General features: G+C 38.0%; 1 protein-coding gene across 1 annotated transcript in view; it reads right to left on the bottom strand.

Moving 5' to 3' along the window:
* Nucleotides 1-1,299: 1,299 nt before the first annotated feature.
* The window catches only part of LOC115338743 (late secretory pathway protein AVL9 homolog), a gene marked incomplete at its 5' end in the record, with an annotated part of 30,705 nt that continues 12,263 nt past the window's right edge, over nt 1,300-19,741 (bottom strand). The window contains 8 exon segments of the mRNA XM_030007506.2: nt 1,300-6,922; nt 7,783-7,871; nt 9,871-9,924; nt 12,915-13,032; nt 14,375-14,594; nt 15,425-15,559; nt 18,421-18,965; nt 19,624-19,693. Of these exon segments, the coding sequence (XP_029863366.1) occupies nt 6,828-6,922; nt 7,783-7,871; nt 9,871-9,924; nt 12,915-13,032; nt 14,375-14,594; nt 15,425-15,559; nt 18,421-18,965; nt 19,624-19,693 (1,326 nt within the window).

The following is a 19,741-nucleotide window of genomic DNA, read 5'->3' as shown; positions in this document are numbered from 1 at the left end:
TGGTAGAAAACTACTTGAAGTTAGTTCTACATAGTTTCAGTTGCCCCTATCTGAAGTAATAAACAGCAATCTGACCTCTGCTAATTTTTAATGCATCCACTTATTTTTACAGTTGTTTAAAAAAAACCTAATGGCAGGTTTAATTTTTGTTCTAAGGGGACTAGTCAGATCTAGGGCAGTGAATTGTGTCAAGCTTTACAGAGAAGAGAATCAGATGGATAGTTAGTTTTGGGGGAAAATTTGCTAAAATTCTGAAGATTATTTTTTTTAAGATTTAAAGCACTGCCTGGTTTAAAACACTACATTTCACAACATTTCTAGTTTCACTCCTCAATGCTTCTGTTATGATGCACTAGCACCTGCCACACTGCAGTGCAGACCTGCAGACCACTGAACATATTCACAGGCTAGTGTTTTTCCTCCTCTCTTTCCCATTTACAGCTACCTTCAAATTGTTTTCTCCTTTTTGATCTGGATTCCTACACGAAAGGAGCTTTAATTTAGGCAGGCTCTGGATTAGGCTTGCCTTTCCACTTCATGCTCAACATTAGCCAGACAAAATTCTGTTTAGTTCCACTCCAGAATTCCTTAAAGTATCTCCCTCCTACAACATTTACCATGAGTACAATGCAGCCAGGCAGAGTTCTTACTCATAGAGCTTATAACCTGGAGGAGGAGTACTAGCAGACTGAGTAAAATGCAGTGATCACTGATGATGCTGGGAGGTAGTCAATATGAAATCTGTACATCTTCATATACCTCCCAAGTTCTGGTATGGAAGGGGTTGGTGAACAGCCTGAACCAGGAGGTGAGAGCAAGACCTGGGTCAGTACTGAGTTACAGAAACTTTGAGATGGAAGAAAGGAATAACAGAGAAGATGGAACAGGCATGAAGGTGAAAGAAAGTGATAAAAGTACCTCTGTGTGTGCTTTTCTCCCCTCCTGCTCTAGAACACATAGCTCTTTTGTGGCTTGGTTTAACTCGTGAAACCAGCTACCTTTGTTTCAGCAAAGAAAGGGGTTTAAGCACTGTACATACACCATTACTGAAGTGCTGAAGTATGACTGGTCACCTGAGGCATTTCATGACTTCATCTCTTAAAATAGTAAACTGTACTGAATACATACATGCACTCTACTGCATTAATATGACCTAACAGCCAGTAAACAGGACAATAACAGGTACTAAAAAGGTAGTGATGTAACCTAGACCTTACAGTCTATTCAGATTATGTGCTAAACATGAGGCTAAATCTTGATGCTGAGATTTTATTTAGAAAGTGCAAGAGGTATGGCTAGTTAATTGAACACGTTTTTATTGAAGAGAAGAAAAAAATTAAGAAACAATTTCCACAATTTAAGAGCAGACATACTCTTCAGTCAGCTCTTTGTCACAGCATTACACACATCAAAATGCATATACACACAATTCATTAAGAGCAGCAAAGGTCAGTAATCACAGGTCATATTAGGCAATACATTAAGCTCAGCGGTATTTTTTGCCACTTTCTGGTATGCCTGAACTTTTAAATTCTCCACTCTGTTTCTGTGTGCATTTCATAAGGTCTCTGAATTCAGAGGTGAGAGACCAATCGAGTTGGCTTCTTCAGTATTTTCCATCTGTTTCATATAGTATGCAAGTGATGTTATTCCCCATATTGTTTTTCAGACAACAAAATACCTCTATCTGCCTTCACTTTAGATAACTGTTCTTCATTCAGTCTAAACATTCTTATTTGATTTTCTTTATGCTTACCTGATCTAGAAAGCAGTGCTGCTTTCTTGGTGATCTAGATTAAGACAAGAAAAGAAGATTTTGTAGATGTTCTCTGCTACTATTGAGGCAAATAGTAATTATGCTTTCATCAATATTAGTAAAGTCAGGCAGGGAAGTAACAACTTTCTATCAGTTGATTTTGGAATAGTATTACATGTGGAGCAATGTATGATTAGGCAATTTTGAGCCTATATAGAAAGACTCAAGAAGACAGCTAGACTTCCAAGTTCCATCACAACTGAGATTAAGCCACCTGTGTACAGACAGTATGCACATATGATGTCAATTTACAGGAAATACAGTAATCTGAGTAAGGCTCACTATTTAACTGACAGAAGTGACCCATCTCCATATTTTTTTATGAATCCAAACACTACTTCTGATGTTTGATAAAGAATGGGGTCAAGACCTGAAACATCGCAGAACTAAAGCTCTGTGCCTGCTTTTTTAAGTCAGTTCCTCCTCTACTATAGTATTAAAGACTCAAAACACCATGAAGCAACTTGTCATACCTCTTTAATCATAGTACAATAACGTAGTGTTTCTGCCTTTAATGAGTACTCTGCATGTTGCCCTTTTTAATGAAAACTAAATACCTGCAAGAAAGTAAAATTACACTGCATAAACAACATGATGTAAATTTATCTTTCAGCATGTTTGCACAACTACTTGCATATGGTCAGAAAAATTTTAACAAGTTTTAGAGAATTGCAACTGTTTTCTAGACATAAGCTTCACCTAATTCACATCTGAATGTTATTCAAGGCAGTTAGTTTCCTCCTACTGGAAACAGCAATTCACCAAATCATTCTCAGCTAGGTACAGTGACAGTTACAGTAGAAGTTTTCAAGTTTTAAAATAGCTCAGTATGGCAGAGAACTGGATGTGCAGCAATTAATTTACTCAGCATCCTGATTTTGACTAGATGTCACCATCCACATGAACTACGTACTATTTTGAAGCTATATCTACATCAAAATTTTACAGTCGCACTTAAAAGTTCTTACTGATACATGTCTGTGAGCTACTGAAGACTTTAATCAATTCACAATGAGCAGTACCCAATAGGGAATAAAGTCACACTAGAGGACCCTCTTGTCCTAAATTTGCAAAAAGCAGCATCCACAATCAGTTTAAATGGAAGACAAATTTCAAAAAGACTGCCAGTGTATCACAAGCAGCTACCAATATCAAACCCAGACACTGCAAATGTCTTCTGGTGGGATTAATTTCTTAAAATAATACAGCTTTTTGAGCAGACAGAACTTTAAACAGGCTGGATGTATTTATTTTTCAAGCAGCACAAGAAAAATCAAATACATTACTTGCATGTTCAATTATCAAGCAACAGTTTCTATGTTTAAAAACCTGCATTCACGCCTTCACTTTTACAGTTAAATACTGTCACATTAGTTTCTCTGCTTAGTAATAATTTCTGTGGAAATCAGAAGCTTGTTTAGGCAAAATACTAAATTTAATTACAAAGGTGCTTAAAACAGATGTACAAGGTTAAACAAGTGCAATGTACTAGGACGCTAATCTAAAAAATGATAATTACATTGCGATATTTGAGGAAACCGGTGTCAGATGTGCACAGGAATTGAGGTTATGACACAAAAATGATTGATGAAAAATGCTGAACATTTTAGCCAAATGAAATATTAGGTCAATGATACTTAGTCTTGTGGGGTTTGGGGGACTTATATGCTCAATAGGCAGTTCCTCAAATGCTGGCACATACAAAAAGCAGAGGTTGATGTCTTTGATGCCAGAAGTTGAGAGGTGTGCTGTTGTATTACCTCTAAGTCAGTTCATGCTGCACATTGACAGCCAGACATACCTCTGCAACATACATCACAACAGAGCTGTATCAATAGTTTCACAGTTGACTCAGAGGCATTATCACCAATTCATTTAGGACTCTGCTTCTTGCAGTGCAGAAATGGTTGTCAGGGTCTTTGAAATAGAAGTCAACTGCCTAAATCTTTCTGAATAAGTAATAATGCTTGCACTGGAAATTTTAAAACAGAAGGGAAGAAAATAACTTGCATTTGCACTGGATTTAACTAAAGAGGTTACAACCATTAAATTAAGAACAGGACTACATGAGCTTAGATGAACCACAGTGGCTGCATGCCTTCCTACAGCCCAAAATTAAGTTTAAGCAAATGTCAAAGAGCAAACATACATGTTAATGAAAACACATGTTATGAAGATCACTTCATCTCCACCCACTGCATGAGTCTTAATCACTGTATGAGTTTAAATCACAGTCCAACCTGCTAGCAGGATGCCAGTTCTTAAAAAGATTGAAAATTAATACAAGTTTCTTATTCTATCATTTGTAAAGTAAGAAAAATACTCTTAATCAGGTTGTATGTTTGGCCCAACCACAGAGACAGCTGGGACAGTGGGAAAAAGACTGCAGAGAAAGATCTGTCTGGTCTTCTTGCCCATAAAAGAAATACTGTGAAGTATCATAACAGAGTCCCTGTACAAAGCAGCAAGCAGCTGTGCATCAGCTTAGCACTGCAGAGGGCACCTCATTCTGCCTTTCCCCAGATCAATCTACCAAAAAAAAAAAAAAAAAAAGTCAGCTTTCTAATATCCCTGGGCCAGCAAGGGGGCCTGTGGGAGTAAGGGGAATGAAGAGAGCTAACAAATCAGCTATACAAATTAGGGGCATAGAATTCTAAAGAAGAAACTCAGGTGAGAAGGTGACAAAGACAAGGATATCGAAAAGGGATCCTTGAAGGTCCTTTTCTGTATCTTGTACGTGCAAATACCAACCACTTGCCTGGCTCCTAGAACTAACCATCATGAGCTCCTACACCTAAATTTACCTAGTGTGCCTTAAGGTGCTGAAGTTAGTTTTATAGGTGCTTAAATCCTTTATGCATCTTTATTCAGTCTTCACTAGAACACGAAGCCTGACCACTTAAATCCCAGACAGCAGATAATATGTTAGCCATTTCACAAAAGCAAGTGATTATTTTTGGTTATTTTCTTATCTGCGTGCTTAATCAGAAAGCTCTAGACTTGTCATGAGTAAATGCAGCCAGAGCTTTCACCAGGGCTTTTTCTGCATATCAAGTATTAATCTTTGAAAAGATTATAAATGTCTATTACAGAGTTGTGGAATAAAACAGAAAAGAGCATCAGAAGTTTTAGGAGATACACAAATGCACACAGAGACCAGAACAACAGCTGCAGTTGTATAGATACATTTTACTTGTATGTCAGCAGCAGTAGATTAGTAGAGCTTTAGGGGCCTTTTTTGCCCTTCTCAAATGAAACTACTCAAACTAGCTGTATACTCTCAGGTTTTCCATGACCATTCTATCTAGTTTGTCCTGGAAAAAAATTAATGAAGGCTTTTAAACCAGATCCTGTGTTTTCAAATTGCTGTTTGAGGCAATAAAACTGAAAACTAAGTTGTTGGACAGTAACTACGTGATACAACTGTGGCTTTTCTGTTAGCTTTTCAAATGCACCTAAAGAAATTAGAACTTAATTTCTTAAAACAAATTACATTCAAGCCTTCTTATTTACCTCTTGTACAGCTGCTGTATTTTATTTGAGGAGTAGAAGAAATAACCATGACTTGAAATCTTGGCCCCAGAAAAGAACAAGGCAAAATGCTGACAGATACTGATGAGGCAATAAACTAAGAGCCTTTTACTACAGAAAGTTGGAATGTTTGCTAATGTAATGTAGAAAATGTTAACAGCTATCATGTGGGGATGTTAGAAGGCATATAGAGGCACACATGTTGCAAGAAACAGGAAATAGTCTCAGAATCAGGAAACGTAGGAAGTAGAATACACTTGCAAACAGAAGACACTGTGTACATGTTGCGTACAAAATACAGCATTATGCCTCATCTTTTTATATAAACTATTATATTTCTTCACACAAGCATACAAACTGAGCCGTTTTAGTTACTCTCTCAATTCTAGTGTTACTTTCCTTATGAAAAAAGTAGTTATCCAAACAGAACATTCCCTGAGTCAACACAGAAAATCAATATAGCTGATTTTCTTTTGGAAGCGTCTTCATAACTTCACTGGCAAAAAAAAACAACAAACAAAACCAAACCTGCATGCAGAGTTTGCTACTGTGCTACTTTTAGGTGGTTTTAGTACTTTGTATTTATATGTATGTAACTACATTGGTGGTGTAATTACATCCTAATAGAGCAAGACCTCACAAAACTGTCTATGATCCAATCCCAGTTTGGGACAATTGTTTTGTAATACTTTTCCCGAAGAGAGATCTCCAACTGGAATCCTGTTCACTTCCCAGGGTAAGAACACAGCCAAAACATATGCAGAATTATGAAGGCCTACTGCATAACATGAAGAAAACACTGATTTTGCAACTGTCACACGGATTTGGGGACACAAAGAGAGCTAGAGACAGATTAATGTGAGCAACTGTACATGGCTATAGAGGAGAAAGGGAGAAAAACCCTTAAGTCATCCACAGTCTTACTCTGCACCCTGCTGATTTTAGTTTGCAGGTGAAAGTGAGAAAGTTCCACCTGGCTTGAACCCTTTAAGGGTTTCCACCATATACTTTTTGCAGAGATGTTTGCAAATCCAACCTGAAAGAGGAATCAGTATTTATACTCTGCTTATTTCTAACAAGAATTCACAAACATTTGGCTATTTGGATTGAAAAATATAGCTAGTTTACATAAATATTTTCAACATCCAAGAAAATTTACAAATCTGAAGTCAAACACATTTGACTTACAACAAGCCCCGTTTGCTAATGTCTTTATAAAGGCTCAGTTTTAAGGAAACGTAGTCATTTTAAATACAACCAATATACTGCAAATGCCAACCCATTGTATGGAGACACTCACCATTCTCCTATACTTCTAGTGAAACTTAATGGTAACATCCCACATCTGCTTGCAAGCAACATATATCTTGTTTTGGTCCTGGGTAATTAATCTCCACTCCTGTGTTTTGGAGCGGTCTTTTTACAGCTCAGAGAAAGCATTGCAACTGAAATATTCAGCAGCATTGTGCAAAACCATCGTTTAGTCCCCGAGGCTTTGGGTTGACTGCGTAAAAGTGGAAAACCACGATGACATAGCTGATTTCGCACTTGTGAAGGCTCCTCCAACTGATTGACCTGCATTACAAAATAAAAGAAAGAAGGTCAATAGTGTAGTGTTATCATTACTAAGCTACTACAAAGAAATATTAAAAAAAAAAATTATTGCACAATCAGTTCTCCAATTTGGGATTTAAAATCCAAGTCCAGAGTCTGTGTCAGAAAATATTCAAAGAACTTGAACATAGTAGCTCAGCAGAAATGGCCTATGTTGTCCTTTGCCCTAGAAGGCTTGCTAGACTTAGGGCTGAAAGGCGCTCCTTGCCAGCATGTACAACAGCAAAAAGAGTAGAAAGACTCCAATGAAATAAAAGAGGAAGCTAAACAATTTTTGGCCAAGCTACTGCAGAACAACTATCAGATTCTTCAATGGGTGAACTCACATTATCTCACACTGCAAGATGACAGCATGATGTTGCCCCTGTTCAAGTGCAACAAGTGCTTTTCCAGAAAATTACAGACTATTGCAAAACCTGCAGAAACTGACACAAAGTCTTCCTCTGATTTCAGCCAGCTCTGAATAGTTTCAGTCAAAGTGATATAAAAATGAGAATAGCTCAATGCAGAAGGTGGTGTTGTGGTCTCAGCATTTCCAGATTACATGAAAGCTTTTACCTGAACATCTCTCTTCCCACATTCATCTCCAGCCCACACTGGAAAAGTGACTTTACACTAATTTCTTTGTCTAGCTGCTTCCCCTTCCACTATTACACAATATACAGGGCTCAATCAGCAGCTTCACCCCTCAAAATGTTTCTCTGTTTTGGATGTATGTTATAAAGTATACTTCAATTAAAACAAAATACAACTGAGATATAGGATGCTTCTCCAAAAAAGATATGGCTCAGATGCAAGCTGGTTTTCAATACATTTCTTACCTACAGCTTTTCCTGTTTGTACAACATTTCTGCTAGTAGAAACCATCACATTTCCAATCTTCTTTCCACGTTCACTGTTTTGCACAGAGCTAAACAAGAGAGATACTGAAGACTGTTAGTTGACCAACTTCTTATTACTACCAGGTGTAAATAAAGTACATAGTTAAAATATATATCAAAACATACACAGATTTACATAGCATACATATATATAGGTTTTTATATACATACATATACACCTATATATATATGTATCTATATCTATCTATCTATATATATATGACATCAAGCCCATAATTCCTGCATGCATCTTATCCACATAGACCACTTAAGCTTCTCAGAGGAAGAAAAGATACTGTCAGCAAGACAGGAATCAAAACACCCAATGGTTCACTCTTATACAACACACTATACCTTTCCTAAATGTTTACCAAAATGCATTTATGTTCTAAATTACAAAGTCAGATTTGCAGTAGTTTTGAGAATTTTTAGCCCTAATATATAAGCTTTAAACAAAACAGTAATTGTTACTGATCGGACATTATTCTTTTATCTAAATAGTTTACTTTGTATCTTGCTTTAAAATTAAATTTTTCATCAAGTACAGTTTACACTTATGCCTTTGTTAAATGCAAAAAGACGACAGACACTACCACCACCTGGAAAGAAAAGCACAAAAGCAATCAGTTTTACTGTACAAGTGGGATCACTTGAAAATAATCTCATTTAGTTTTAAATGGTAACATTCAAATCCACATTTCAGGCTTTGCAAATCCATTTGTGTAAAACTTAACAACAAGGCATGCCACATTCTTTTCCCACTTTCAAAATCTTCAGTGTGGATGCAAAAAGCAGAAAGAATGAAGTACACCAAGAACAAGTTTAGGCTCAGTTTGCAAAAGCAAGTCATTTTTATGAGTATCTGATAGCAAAGTCACATCTGGAAAATAAAAGGCATTGTAAAAATATTTATTATTAAGAGACACACTAAGAACTACTGGTCCTTTTACATTGATTTCAGGCTACTCAGAAGAGTTAGCATCTCCTCTTTCAAACACAAAAATAGGGCAAGTAAAAGATAGACACCTCCACATCTTTCGAATTAAGTCTTTCTACAAAGACTGTCCATTAATAATAAGAGCTGCTATCAGCATGCTCCTTATTGAAGGCAATTACCTTGAAATTCATTTGCATTCTCAATCACAGAAATCTAATCTGTCATTGGTCAGCAAAAACAACAAAAAGATTCAGCAGGCTGAATTCTGAACCTTTTTATTCCCTAAGTTGTTCTTCTATGTTAGCATATGTTTTAGGTCTACTCACAGTGTACTGAACATAACAGACTACAGTCAAGGCAGGTGCAGAATCAGCAGCATGTATATACTGCTGATTTACAGGCATCTTAAAGAACCACTCCCTGATGTTTTATGGTCAACATAGCTAAGTGAGAAAATCTATTTTGCTTGGTGCATAAACAAGAAAAGATAGTTAACTGCAACTCCAGTTCTGGCTTCAGAGCTGAACAGCTATAGGAATAACAAGCACCACTGAGTTTTAGACTTGAATACTACAGGTAAGAGCTGAGACCAACTTAAAGTTCAGTTGAGTGTGGTATAATGAGAGATTATGTCAAACTCATTTTAAACTTCTAAATTGAAGAAGCTGAACCATGTCTCAGAACATACACAGCAAACTTCTAGAACAATGCTAATTAAACAAAAGAGCTGTTTTCTCCTAATAACGAGACCTCAAGTCAACATACAGAAAAACACTGATGAAAGTTTTAACAGCTTTAGTTTACAACTTAAAAATAAATATACAAAAGCCTTATAACTGCAATGCAAAAAATCAGGACTCTATTATGTAAAGTCCAACACAAAATAGTGCATTAGCACTGTTTTTCCCTATTTCAGGCAAATGTTCCATCTCTAGATGTGGTGATGTTTTGCAAGAGAATGTTGAATGTTTCATGTACGTGGCCAATTTAAAACATTGTTTTGTTTAGTTCATCATAGCAACAGTTAAACAGTTATTAATATTTGACCACACTTTTTAAAAAAAACACAAATCAAAGTACTATATACTTACTGTGACAATCTTAACTTAACATCTGATACAGAGTACTGTCCCTGGAATGGGTGGCTAGAAGAGGAGGAAAAACCCGAGAAAACATTAAGTATTTATTTTTTCCACAATGAATCTATATCACACAATTATTAGTTATACTCCTCTCTGTGGCTTAAAAAAAAAAAAAAATTTGTAGAATTACTACTATATCACTTTACAGAAGGCTAGGTCCCAGTGACTATTCAACCTTAGATTTCTTATGAACTACCTGTAAGATGCCTTCTATTTACAGACCAGATATTAACAATCTTCTCACACTAAGGCAGAGTCATCTCCTTCTAGCAACACAGAGCAAATAAAAAAGAAAAAAGATCCCTTAAGTAGACCAAAAGAGCTTTGTAGATCTGAAGAAAAACCGTCTTCAGACTACAGCAGCTGACAAAACAAAACTTCCTGCAGTACAGTAATAAGCAATTAACCCATAATGCCATCACCAGGGCGGGGAGTGAGCGAGCGGCTGTGTGGTGCTTAGTTACCAGCTGGGGTTAAACCACAACAGTCCTTTTTGGTGCCCAACATGGAGCATGAAGGGTTCAAGGTAATGACAGATTTGATTGCAATGTGCTCGATTGAATTTGTAGCTGTTATTGCTGTTTAGCTATTAATTGACAGGCTCCTATGCTTGCCATGGGGCTTGCTTGCCTTACTGTATATTAGGGTCTAGTGCTCATTAGTGGCTGCTTTTTGCTTTTGCTGCTTGCTGTAGTGCTTATCTTACTCTGCTGTGCCTGGGAACATTTTGATAACAGCAATGGCGATGCACCTGGGCTGGCAGATGGCCAGGGCATCGCTGCTGTACTGGACAGGCTGGAACTCCAGCGTGAACTCGAGTCAAAGGGACTGTGACCTGTGGATGAGTCCACGTGGGAGCAGGACACCCCAAAGCGTCTGTGGCTGTGGATGAGTCCACGCCAGAGCAGGTACACTTCAAAATGTCTGTGGCCATGGTTATGTCTGTGCTGCAGCAGGTATACCTCTGAAGCGATTGTGGCCCAAGGATAAGTCCACGCTGGAGAAGGTACACCTCAAAGCACCAGTGGCTGTGCATGAAATCATGCTAGAGCACCTCAAAGCATGTGGCCATGGATAAGCCCACAACAGAGCAACTACACCCCTAGAGGGACTGCAGAGATAGGTAAGGCCATGTCAAGCAGGTTCACTCCTGAAGGGACTGTGGCTGTGGGTAAGGCCACCCTGGAGCAGGTATATATCTGAAGGGACTGTGGCCCATGGATAAGGCCACACTGGAACAGGTGCACCTCAAAGCGACTGTGGCTGTGGATAAGTCTATGCTGCAGCAGGTATATCCCTGATGAGACTGTGGCTCATAAATAAGGCTCCACTTGGAGCAGATACACCCCTAACAGACTGCAGTCTGTGGATAAATCCAAGCCAGAGCAGGGGCAAGGGGAGTTCATTACAATGTTAAACCCTATGGTCTGGTCCAAAGGGACCAGGGGTGGAGATTGTAATGGAAATACTTTTACATTGTTGTAACCCATGATTTGAGTTGTATGTTATAGGAATTACTAAAGCAGGAACCACCTGAACCAATGGAGGACAAGCCTTACAAGAAGCAGCGCAAGTGCAGCAGTGACCTGACCTGCGCTGGCTTTGGTGCCCAATAATTCCACCTGTCCTGTCCTGAGTGACCACCATAAGAGGTGGAGCCCAAAGTCAAGGACTAAATGAACTCAGTGGATATTTTGTGGACATTTCTGGACATTCTATGGACATTTTACAAAGTTGGTAGACTAAGGGAATGATATCTGTGTATTATATTGAAGGATGGGAAGAGGGGTGGTGGTTAGTGAGGATGTATTAGATAGTGTGGGACCTGAGCGTGATGTAAATGGTATGGAATAAGAGGTGGATATTGTCCTGGTTTCAGCTGGGATAGAGTTAATTTTCTTCCTAGTAGCTGGTATAGTGCTATGTTTTGGATTTAGGATGACAATAATGTTGATAACACATGGATGTTCTAGTGTAAGTACTGCTCAACAACAACTAAGTAAATGACTTTCCAGCTTCTTATGCTGCCCTGCCAGCAAAGAGGCTGGGCTGCTTAAGATACTGGGGGGGGGGGGGGGGGGGGGGCACAGCCAGGACAGCTGACACAAACTGACCAAAGGGATATTCCATACCATATGATGTTGTGCTCAGCATATAAACTAAGGAGAAAGCTGGCTGGAGAGCTGCTGATCGGGAACAGGCTGGGCATCAGTCAGTTGGTGGTAAGCAATTGATTTTCATTTGCATCGCTTCTTTTTCTTGGGTTTTATTTCTCTCTTTTTGTTATTTTCCTTTTCATTATGAGTTGTTATTATTTTATTTTATTTCAATTATTAAACTATTCTTATCTCAACCCACAAGTTTTCTCACTTTTACTCTTCCAATTCTCTCCCCCATCCCACCAGGGGGAGTGTGGGGGGAGTGAGCGAGAGGTTCTGTGGTGCTTATTTGCCAGCTGGAGTTAAACCACAACACCCATGCTAAGCAAAACACATGCACAGCCAACAGTGTTACCAAGCCTAGCATCATCTAATCTTTGAGTGAAAATACACATAAAACAATCCAAAGTATAGAAGACGCAACATAAAACAGCCAACTCCCCTCCATCCCCATCAATGACAACCCTGGACACAACTATTCCCTGCACACCTGGAAGCAATTAATAAAAAGCAGAACCATCTGAGGACAATTCCTAAGGAATGACAAACTTTCTATAGCTGGGGACAGCCAACAATCAACTTGAACAAGTTTCACTTCTCCTGACTCTGGATATATTTTTCTTCATAAAACTATAGCCCAGAATTAGAGTAAGGTATTGAAGAACAGAAATTCTTTCTGTACTCACAGAATAGGGCCCCAAAGTTTCACCCTCAGGGCTTTACAGCAGGAACAAGGGCAATGCTGTAATTCTACAGAACACTGTGCCTGACTATGCATACTAGGAGCTCTCCATGTTAAATGCTAAAAAAAAAAAAAAAAAAAAAGTTCCTTACCTAGAGTTTACCTCTGCAAGAGCTGAATGCTTGTTGCTATTCCATACTCTGTAGTTGTGGGTATTTTTCCAGGCTGCTACAAATGCCGTTCCAAAGTCTGACAAAGTCTTTTCATTGTCTGATAAATTAAAATAAAGATGAGAATTTGCAGCAATTCATTAGAGATGCAATACAAGACAAATTACTTTTTTTTCTTGTAAAAAAAAATTAAAATTTTGCAGGCTCTTACCAAATCAAAGACACTTAAAGCTCTAGTACTAAGAACTGGGCACTTAAAAAATATTTTATTATTTTCATTTTAAAGTGTCCCAAATATACAATGCCAGGACAAGAGGGAGAAAAAAAGAAGAGCTTAAAAACCTCCACTTTTCTTATTTTTAATTCATTTATAAAGTTCTAAGTAAAGAGCTCAACTGGAAAAAAAAAAAAAAAAGTCATCCAAACATGGGCCTCAACTTAGTCTCTGGGCAAAGACAGGAAAGGGGAGAGAATGGCCACATAGCAACTAAGAGCAAAAACATCATTTGCATTGGTCTTGGTCAGATACACTGAGCTTTGCTGTACTATGTTATTACTCATTCAAATTTAGTAAACCCCAAATCCACACTGAAGAGTACAGGAAATAATTTTAAAGCCAGCCCGTGAAGTAGTATCAGTTTCCAGAAAAACCTGACATTTCTTATCAACCAGGTAATCATCTTAAAATATTAATGTTGTCAGACAAAGAACTTGGCATCTTCCAAACTTTAAAATCAAGTTGTCAATCCCATGTTTTCTCACAAATACCAGAGAACAAGATCTGAATTAGTTAACTGATACGAATACAGAATAATCATGACGAGAATGAAGTTAACAGGGTCAGCGCTGGGCAAGCTAAACATTTTCCACAAATAAAACACTGATTCTTTTAGTTATATTCATGCACAAAAGTTGGAAGACAGAGAATTCCCTCAGAGTTAAGACAAAAAGTGCTGAGCTCCAGAAAACGTAAGCTTATAAAGCCTCTAAATGACCCTTTTCACTTATGTGAATCCCTACTTAAGACCATAGCAGGAAGAAAAGAAGAGATGGAACAGCCTAGTAAAACTTCCTGAAGACAGTCACTTAACTCCATGTCTCCTTGAATCCAATCCGTTCCCCACAATTAACTTCAAGTTGCAACAGTCTGTAAGACACCCAATTTTGTAAAAGTCTCATCATATATGGGGTTTCAGGTACTTCTGCTTATGAGGAGAGCTTAACTAAATCAAGGAGGAGACAGTCAAATAAAATGTCTGTAAGGCTGTGAAGCAAGAATTATCAAGGAATAACAAGAATAGCCAAGGACAACCAAAAAAGCAGCCTAAAATAAAATATTAGGCACAGAGAGATCCAACGATAGGCCACATGTTTAACACAACAAAGCAAATGCTTATTACACCCACCCTCATCTCAGTCCCTAGACAAGGTATCTGTTCTACCTGGTTGCAGCACAGCAGCAAGCAGTGCATGAAGATAAGCACTGAACTGAGCCCTGATCCACTCATCTCCTCCTTCCCATCCAGTGCCATCAAGGAAAACATCATCTCTGTTCTCAGTTACATGCTTCACCAAGTAATCTGCAAATCTTAGGTCAGCAGTTGTTGGGTTCAGGATCTTACGGAGTTCTGGATCGTGGATTTGTACATGAGCGTCTTCTATCTGTTTGAAATAATTCCAATGGTAAACATTTATCTCAATAAAACTGCTTATACATACTACTATATATTGCTACCTAAATCTAAATTCACATCCCCCCAAATATCAAGAAGAAACAAATGGCCAAAGAAATAATGAATTAACTGTTCTCAAAGTCAGATACTGCTCTGATATAACCAGATTACGATCATCTTCCTGGCACATAGTAAAAGCTGCTTATTTGACAGGATTTGGCAGGGGAAGTTTGGTGCTCACATTTATTTTCCTAGAGGCTCTTTGATTATCGCTTCAATTTATTAAGTTGGTTACCTATATGTAGCTATCTTGGGTTACCAAACGCTGATTATATAGTTGTACCTATTTGCTAGAACCGACACAGTGTTTTCCTAAGATACTATTTTTTTAACCGCTTGATTAAATCAGAAGGAAGTCAAGAGCAGTGTGCTTTATTATCCAACTGTATCTGTTTCTAAGCTGCAAGCACTTATTTTTGAAGACCTAATTACAAAGTCATGGAAAAAGCCTATGACATGAAAAGTAAAATTACACCAACAACAAAACAAAAATTTAAGAAGTGCCCTGCAAATTCAAATATTGGATAGAAGAATATACAGAAAAACATTAGTGTTAGTTTTGCACAGCTTATCTAATCCTATCCTAACAAATGATACAAATTTAATAAGCTTCTGCATTTAAGAATTTATTTCATAGGGAAGTAATTCAAAATTTGGGCATGAATGTGAAACTTTAAAGCTATACTTAAAATGCAACCTCCACTTCCCCCTGCTCCACCCAGCTCGTGTTCAAGCAGTTCAAATGCAAAAGATTCATACTTCCACAATTGCATCACTCAGATGTTTCTGCTGACGGAACAAGATATTGGTGGCTCCTGCAACAAAGCCACGGACTGTTACATCTGACAGGAGATGATGCTGCTGCAGTGCCATGTATGGCAAACAAAGGTACCCCTAAAGTAACAGAGATATTTAGCAGATTAACATAAGGCCAAAAAAAAAAAGCCAAACAAAAAACCCCCACCAATTATCTATATTCAGTTTTTCCTAATAAAAGCCAGCACATTCCACCCAGAATGAGCCTTGCTTATTACAATTTCAGCCACAATTATCTATTGTTTTGCTACATTACATCTGCAAAGCAAAGCAACCAGATTCCACATGAATTAAATTTTTCAATTTAAAAAAAAAAAAACCTGTGTCGCCTTTCAGTCTCAGGACTGAAACTGAAATACAACGCAAAGGACAGAAATCAAACATGTTTATAAGGCAACAGAATAAGCAGTATAAAACAAGAGTGAAATCTCAGGTCAGTTCAGAGACAAGAAGTCAATGGAAATAAAGATGCATCTCTCCACTTGCATACCATGATGTCTTCTGGTAGTCCCGAGGCACATAATGCAGGAGACCTACAGACTGCTATCCACATTTTATAAGTGGAGATTTCCAGGCTCCAGAGATAGCAGTCAATTTTTGATAAGCATATGCATGCCTGCTTTAAGAGAGAGCAGGATGGAAAGCAACACACTGTGCTTTTTAGCCACTCCATATTTGTAAATTAATCTAGTATCCTACATTCCAATTAAAAAAAAAAACAAAACAACAAAACCCCAAACATTTTGAAAAAAGGCTTTGAGGGAAATCATTGAGAAGCAGCTATAGGTATTGTAATTTTCTTTTTAAATATACGATCAACGTACCCCTGAAGTCTAATACTGAAGTATAATTTCAGCTGTTCAATTGCATAAAGCACAAAGCAGTTTATTCACTAGTAGAAACCCCGAAGGGCTAACAGCATACTGGACAGAAACAAAGAGCATATGCACTTCATCACGGTAATTGGAAACATATGGAAGAAAGGAGCACAACTATTCCTTTTTGTTATAGTAGACACAGGGATGGCTTTCCGGATGACAAGCACTTATGAGCTGAAAACAGCCTGTGTCAAAGGAACAATGGTGCTTTGAGAGGAATCACCAACCTAAAATGGAAATTCTTCAAAAAATATGGCTTAAGAAGCTGGCAAAGGGAAGGTTTAATTACTGTATACTCAAGTAGCAGTGTCTTGGAAGTCTTTTACTATTTAAAGTATCAAGTGTCAGTTCCCAAATTCACATTTTTCTAAGTATAACAACTTTTATTTCCATGAACATGTTCCATACTTTTCAAAAAAGTGCAAGTGAAATGAGCATTAGATCTTACAGAACTGGTACCAAAGAATATATTTTGCCTTATGCTCTGATGTACTTGGATATGTTATTATGCCATCTGTCAAAATATCCTCCCATTCAAATTTGTCAGATTTATTAGTCTTTCCATGGCATGGCATAAAACAACACTGAGATGAGAGCTCTAAAAGAGATTTAAACTTTCCAGTAAGTGGTTAAACTATAACTTTGAAACACATTTTTCTGATAACTTAGAGATGTAAAGCCTTTTCTACTTTAATTACAATCGGATGAACTCAAATGAAAAGCGCCTTTGTGGAACAGAAGGTAAACATGTAAAAACTGTCAGCTTCCCTAAAATTGTTTACTTTTCCATTTTATAAGCTTAGTAGCAAACTAAGTTTGCACTTGTAGGCCCCCTTATCAATTATTTTCTTCTTGCTTTCAATCTAGTATTTTCGATAGAACTAGACTAAATACAATTTACAGGCTATTCTCTTGATTAGACAGACCATAAGGACAAACACCAGACTGTAGATCTTTATTGAAAAAGCATTTCTAACAGTACCATGACACAATACAGGGCAATGACATTTGAGCTGCTCACTTGGGCCCAGACAGTGTACTGTTTCCAATGAAAGTTATTGTGAGAAGCTCAAACACAATCATCAAATACAATGTTCTGCAAGGAAATGCAAACAAGCACCTCCAAAGGAAGAAACACCACTTCGAACCCATCAGCTTGAGGAAATAAATCTGAATCTTTTACTTCCCAGGCAAATGTTCATCTAAAAGGTTATTACGTTGAAAACAAAACAAAACAAATGTAGTGTATCACTTCTTTCACTGGCAAAAGTATCTTTAAAAGGGACACATTTTCCTTGGTTTTTATGGGAAACCAGCCCTAGTAAAGGTATTGCTTGTTATCTGACAACGCTCATCAGAGTCCTTAGAAAGACTCTGGAACACCTGTAGTTCAGTTAGGCATCAGTGCAAGCTTAAAATTCAGCAAGTCAGCACCATGCACAGGGAAAGAGCCACAGACAACCAGGAAGAGTTATCATGTAAAGAAGGGTGAAATTATATAAGTATTTATATTTTTGTCTGTGTGTGTATACACACACACACCTGTATATACATTTTGTGCATATATACACACATACACATTTATGAATACATATATATAAAAAAAAATTAAAAGAGGAAAACATAGGCTTAGGTGTCAGCTAAGATACAGCTTGCAGAATCTTAGTTTAGATTAAGGTATCTAAACACTTCTTAAGTACTCTGATCTTGCCCCATATAGGTCAGATCAACAATTCTTCAGAGTAAAAGAAAACAGTAGGTACTGATACATACCATTTACTAACTACAGTGGGGCTGCAGGTTACCATCATGTAGAATTGCAAATAGTGTGTAAGTATACATATGAAAGAAAAGTGGAATGCATGTGTGCACGCACACGCCACTCTCAGACATGCACTGACACTTTCCACCTGCCTAGGAACACAGCCATTTGCCAGAGCCTGTACTTACATGTTTTGAAGTACCCTACTGTCCATTTGGAGTTGGGTAACCAAAATTATTAGCCACTTTGAAAAACAGACGTCTTTATCAGTTACCAGGTATCATGAATAACATGTTTACCTTTGTAAAAATAGCCAACGGCATACCATACTGGTCCTCTTCCAACCCAGATACCAGTCCTGGAACAAGCACCGTGTGTCCTGTGTTTGCTTGGGGCTGCACAGTGATTGGAAGGCTTTCTGAGCTCATGCCTTTGCTTGGAAGATTTTCAGCCTGTTCTGATGCTGTATTTTCATGTTCTCCTCTCAAATTAGACTCCTCCAAAATGCTAGGATCTAAGGTCTCCCAGTCACTTTCAGAGGATGCTGGAGAAGTGCAGGAAGGAACTTTCAAGCGCTGCACAGTACCATTGGAGGACTGAGCTCCATTGCAAGTCTTCTCTGACTGGGAGAAAGGCACGTTTGCTTTTTGACCTTCCAGTGAATGGTTTCCTGCCATCTTCCTGCCCCCCTTTCCCATTCCTAAGTTTGTATTTGAATCATCATCAGCAGACACAGAAACATAGTCATCTAACCGTGGTGTATTTTCCTGCAACCCAGCATCTTCCGATATGCTCTTTCTTGGTCTATACTGTGAGCAGTCACTAAGACCATGTTCAATCATACCTGGAAAGTGATAGCATGCATGAGTATCAGCATCTCAATAGAAATTTAAGTGACTTTTGTTAAAGAAAATGAACAAAGTCCTCTTGTGTTCAAAGTGGAAATCACGTATTTCAAAATACCACTTTGGGGAGGGGGGTGTTAAAAAAACACCACAAGAACCAAACCCCACACTTTCTCTCCTAAAGAATCTGCCCCAACTTTTTTTGCTTTGAGAACACTGGTTAGAAGCTAAGAATTAGCAAGGTTAGGGGTTTTGGTTTTGTTTGGGTGTTTTTTTTTTTTCTTCTTTTTTTTTTTTTTTTTTTTTTTTTTTTTTTGAAGAGTGCATGTGGAAGGAAGACAGAGGTTTATATTTTTGGTTTTTTTAAGGAACTTGACAGGAATGTGTGACTTATTCAGGGTCCCATCTATGTTACCCACAGGCAATACAGAAGATCCAGTGGCTCTGATTAAGCACAAGAAATAACCCATAGAGTGCAAGCAGTAAGTACTAGGAGATGTGTACATAGTACACGGATATGCACAGAAGTCACCCATTTTTCAGGCAACATACCAACATAACTCTTGTCACATAAGTTGTTTTCCAAATGAAACAGTACAACCAGTCTCATTTATCACCAGAAAGCATAGAAAAAGAAGTCCAAACTTCTCTTCTTACCAGGAAAGAGTGACAGGACAGTCATCAGAGCTCCCACCAACCTATTTACTGGAGAAATATAAAACAGCACCTGGTGGCAGAAGGGAGGGGCATGGGGAGAAGACAGTGTGCAAGAGAG

The sequence above is a fragment of the Aquila chrysaetos genome, chromosome 3, assembly GCF_900496995.4.
Source record: "Aquila chrysaetos chrysaetos chromosome 3, bAquChr1.4, whole genome shotgun sequence".
Classification (NCBI taxonomy): Eukaryota; Metazoa; Chordata; class Aves; order Accipitriformes; family Accipitridae; genus Aquila; species Aquila chrysaetos.
The sequence above is the reverse complement of the archived record's forward strand: the minus strand, read 5'-3'. Positions and strand labels throughout refer to the sequence as shown.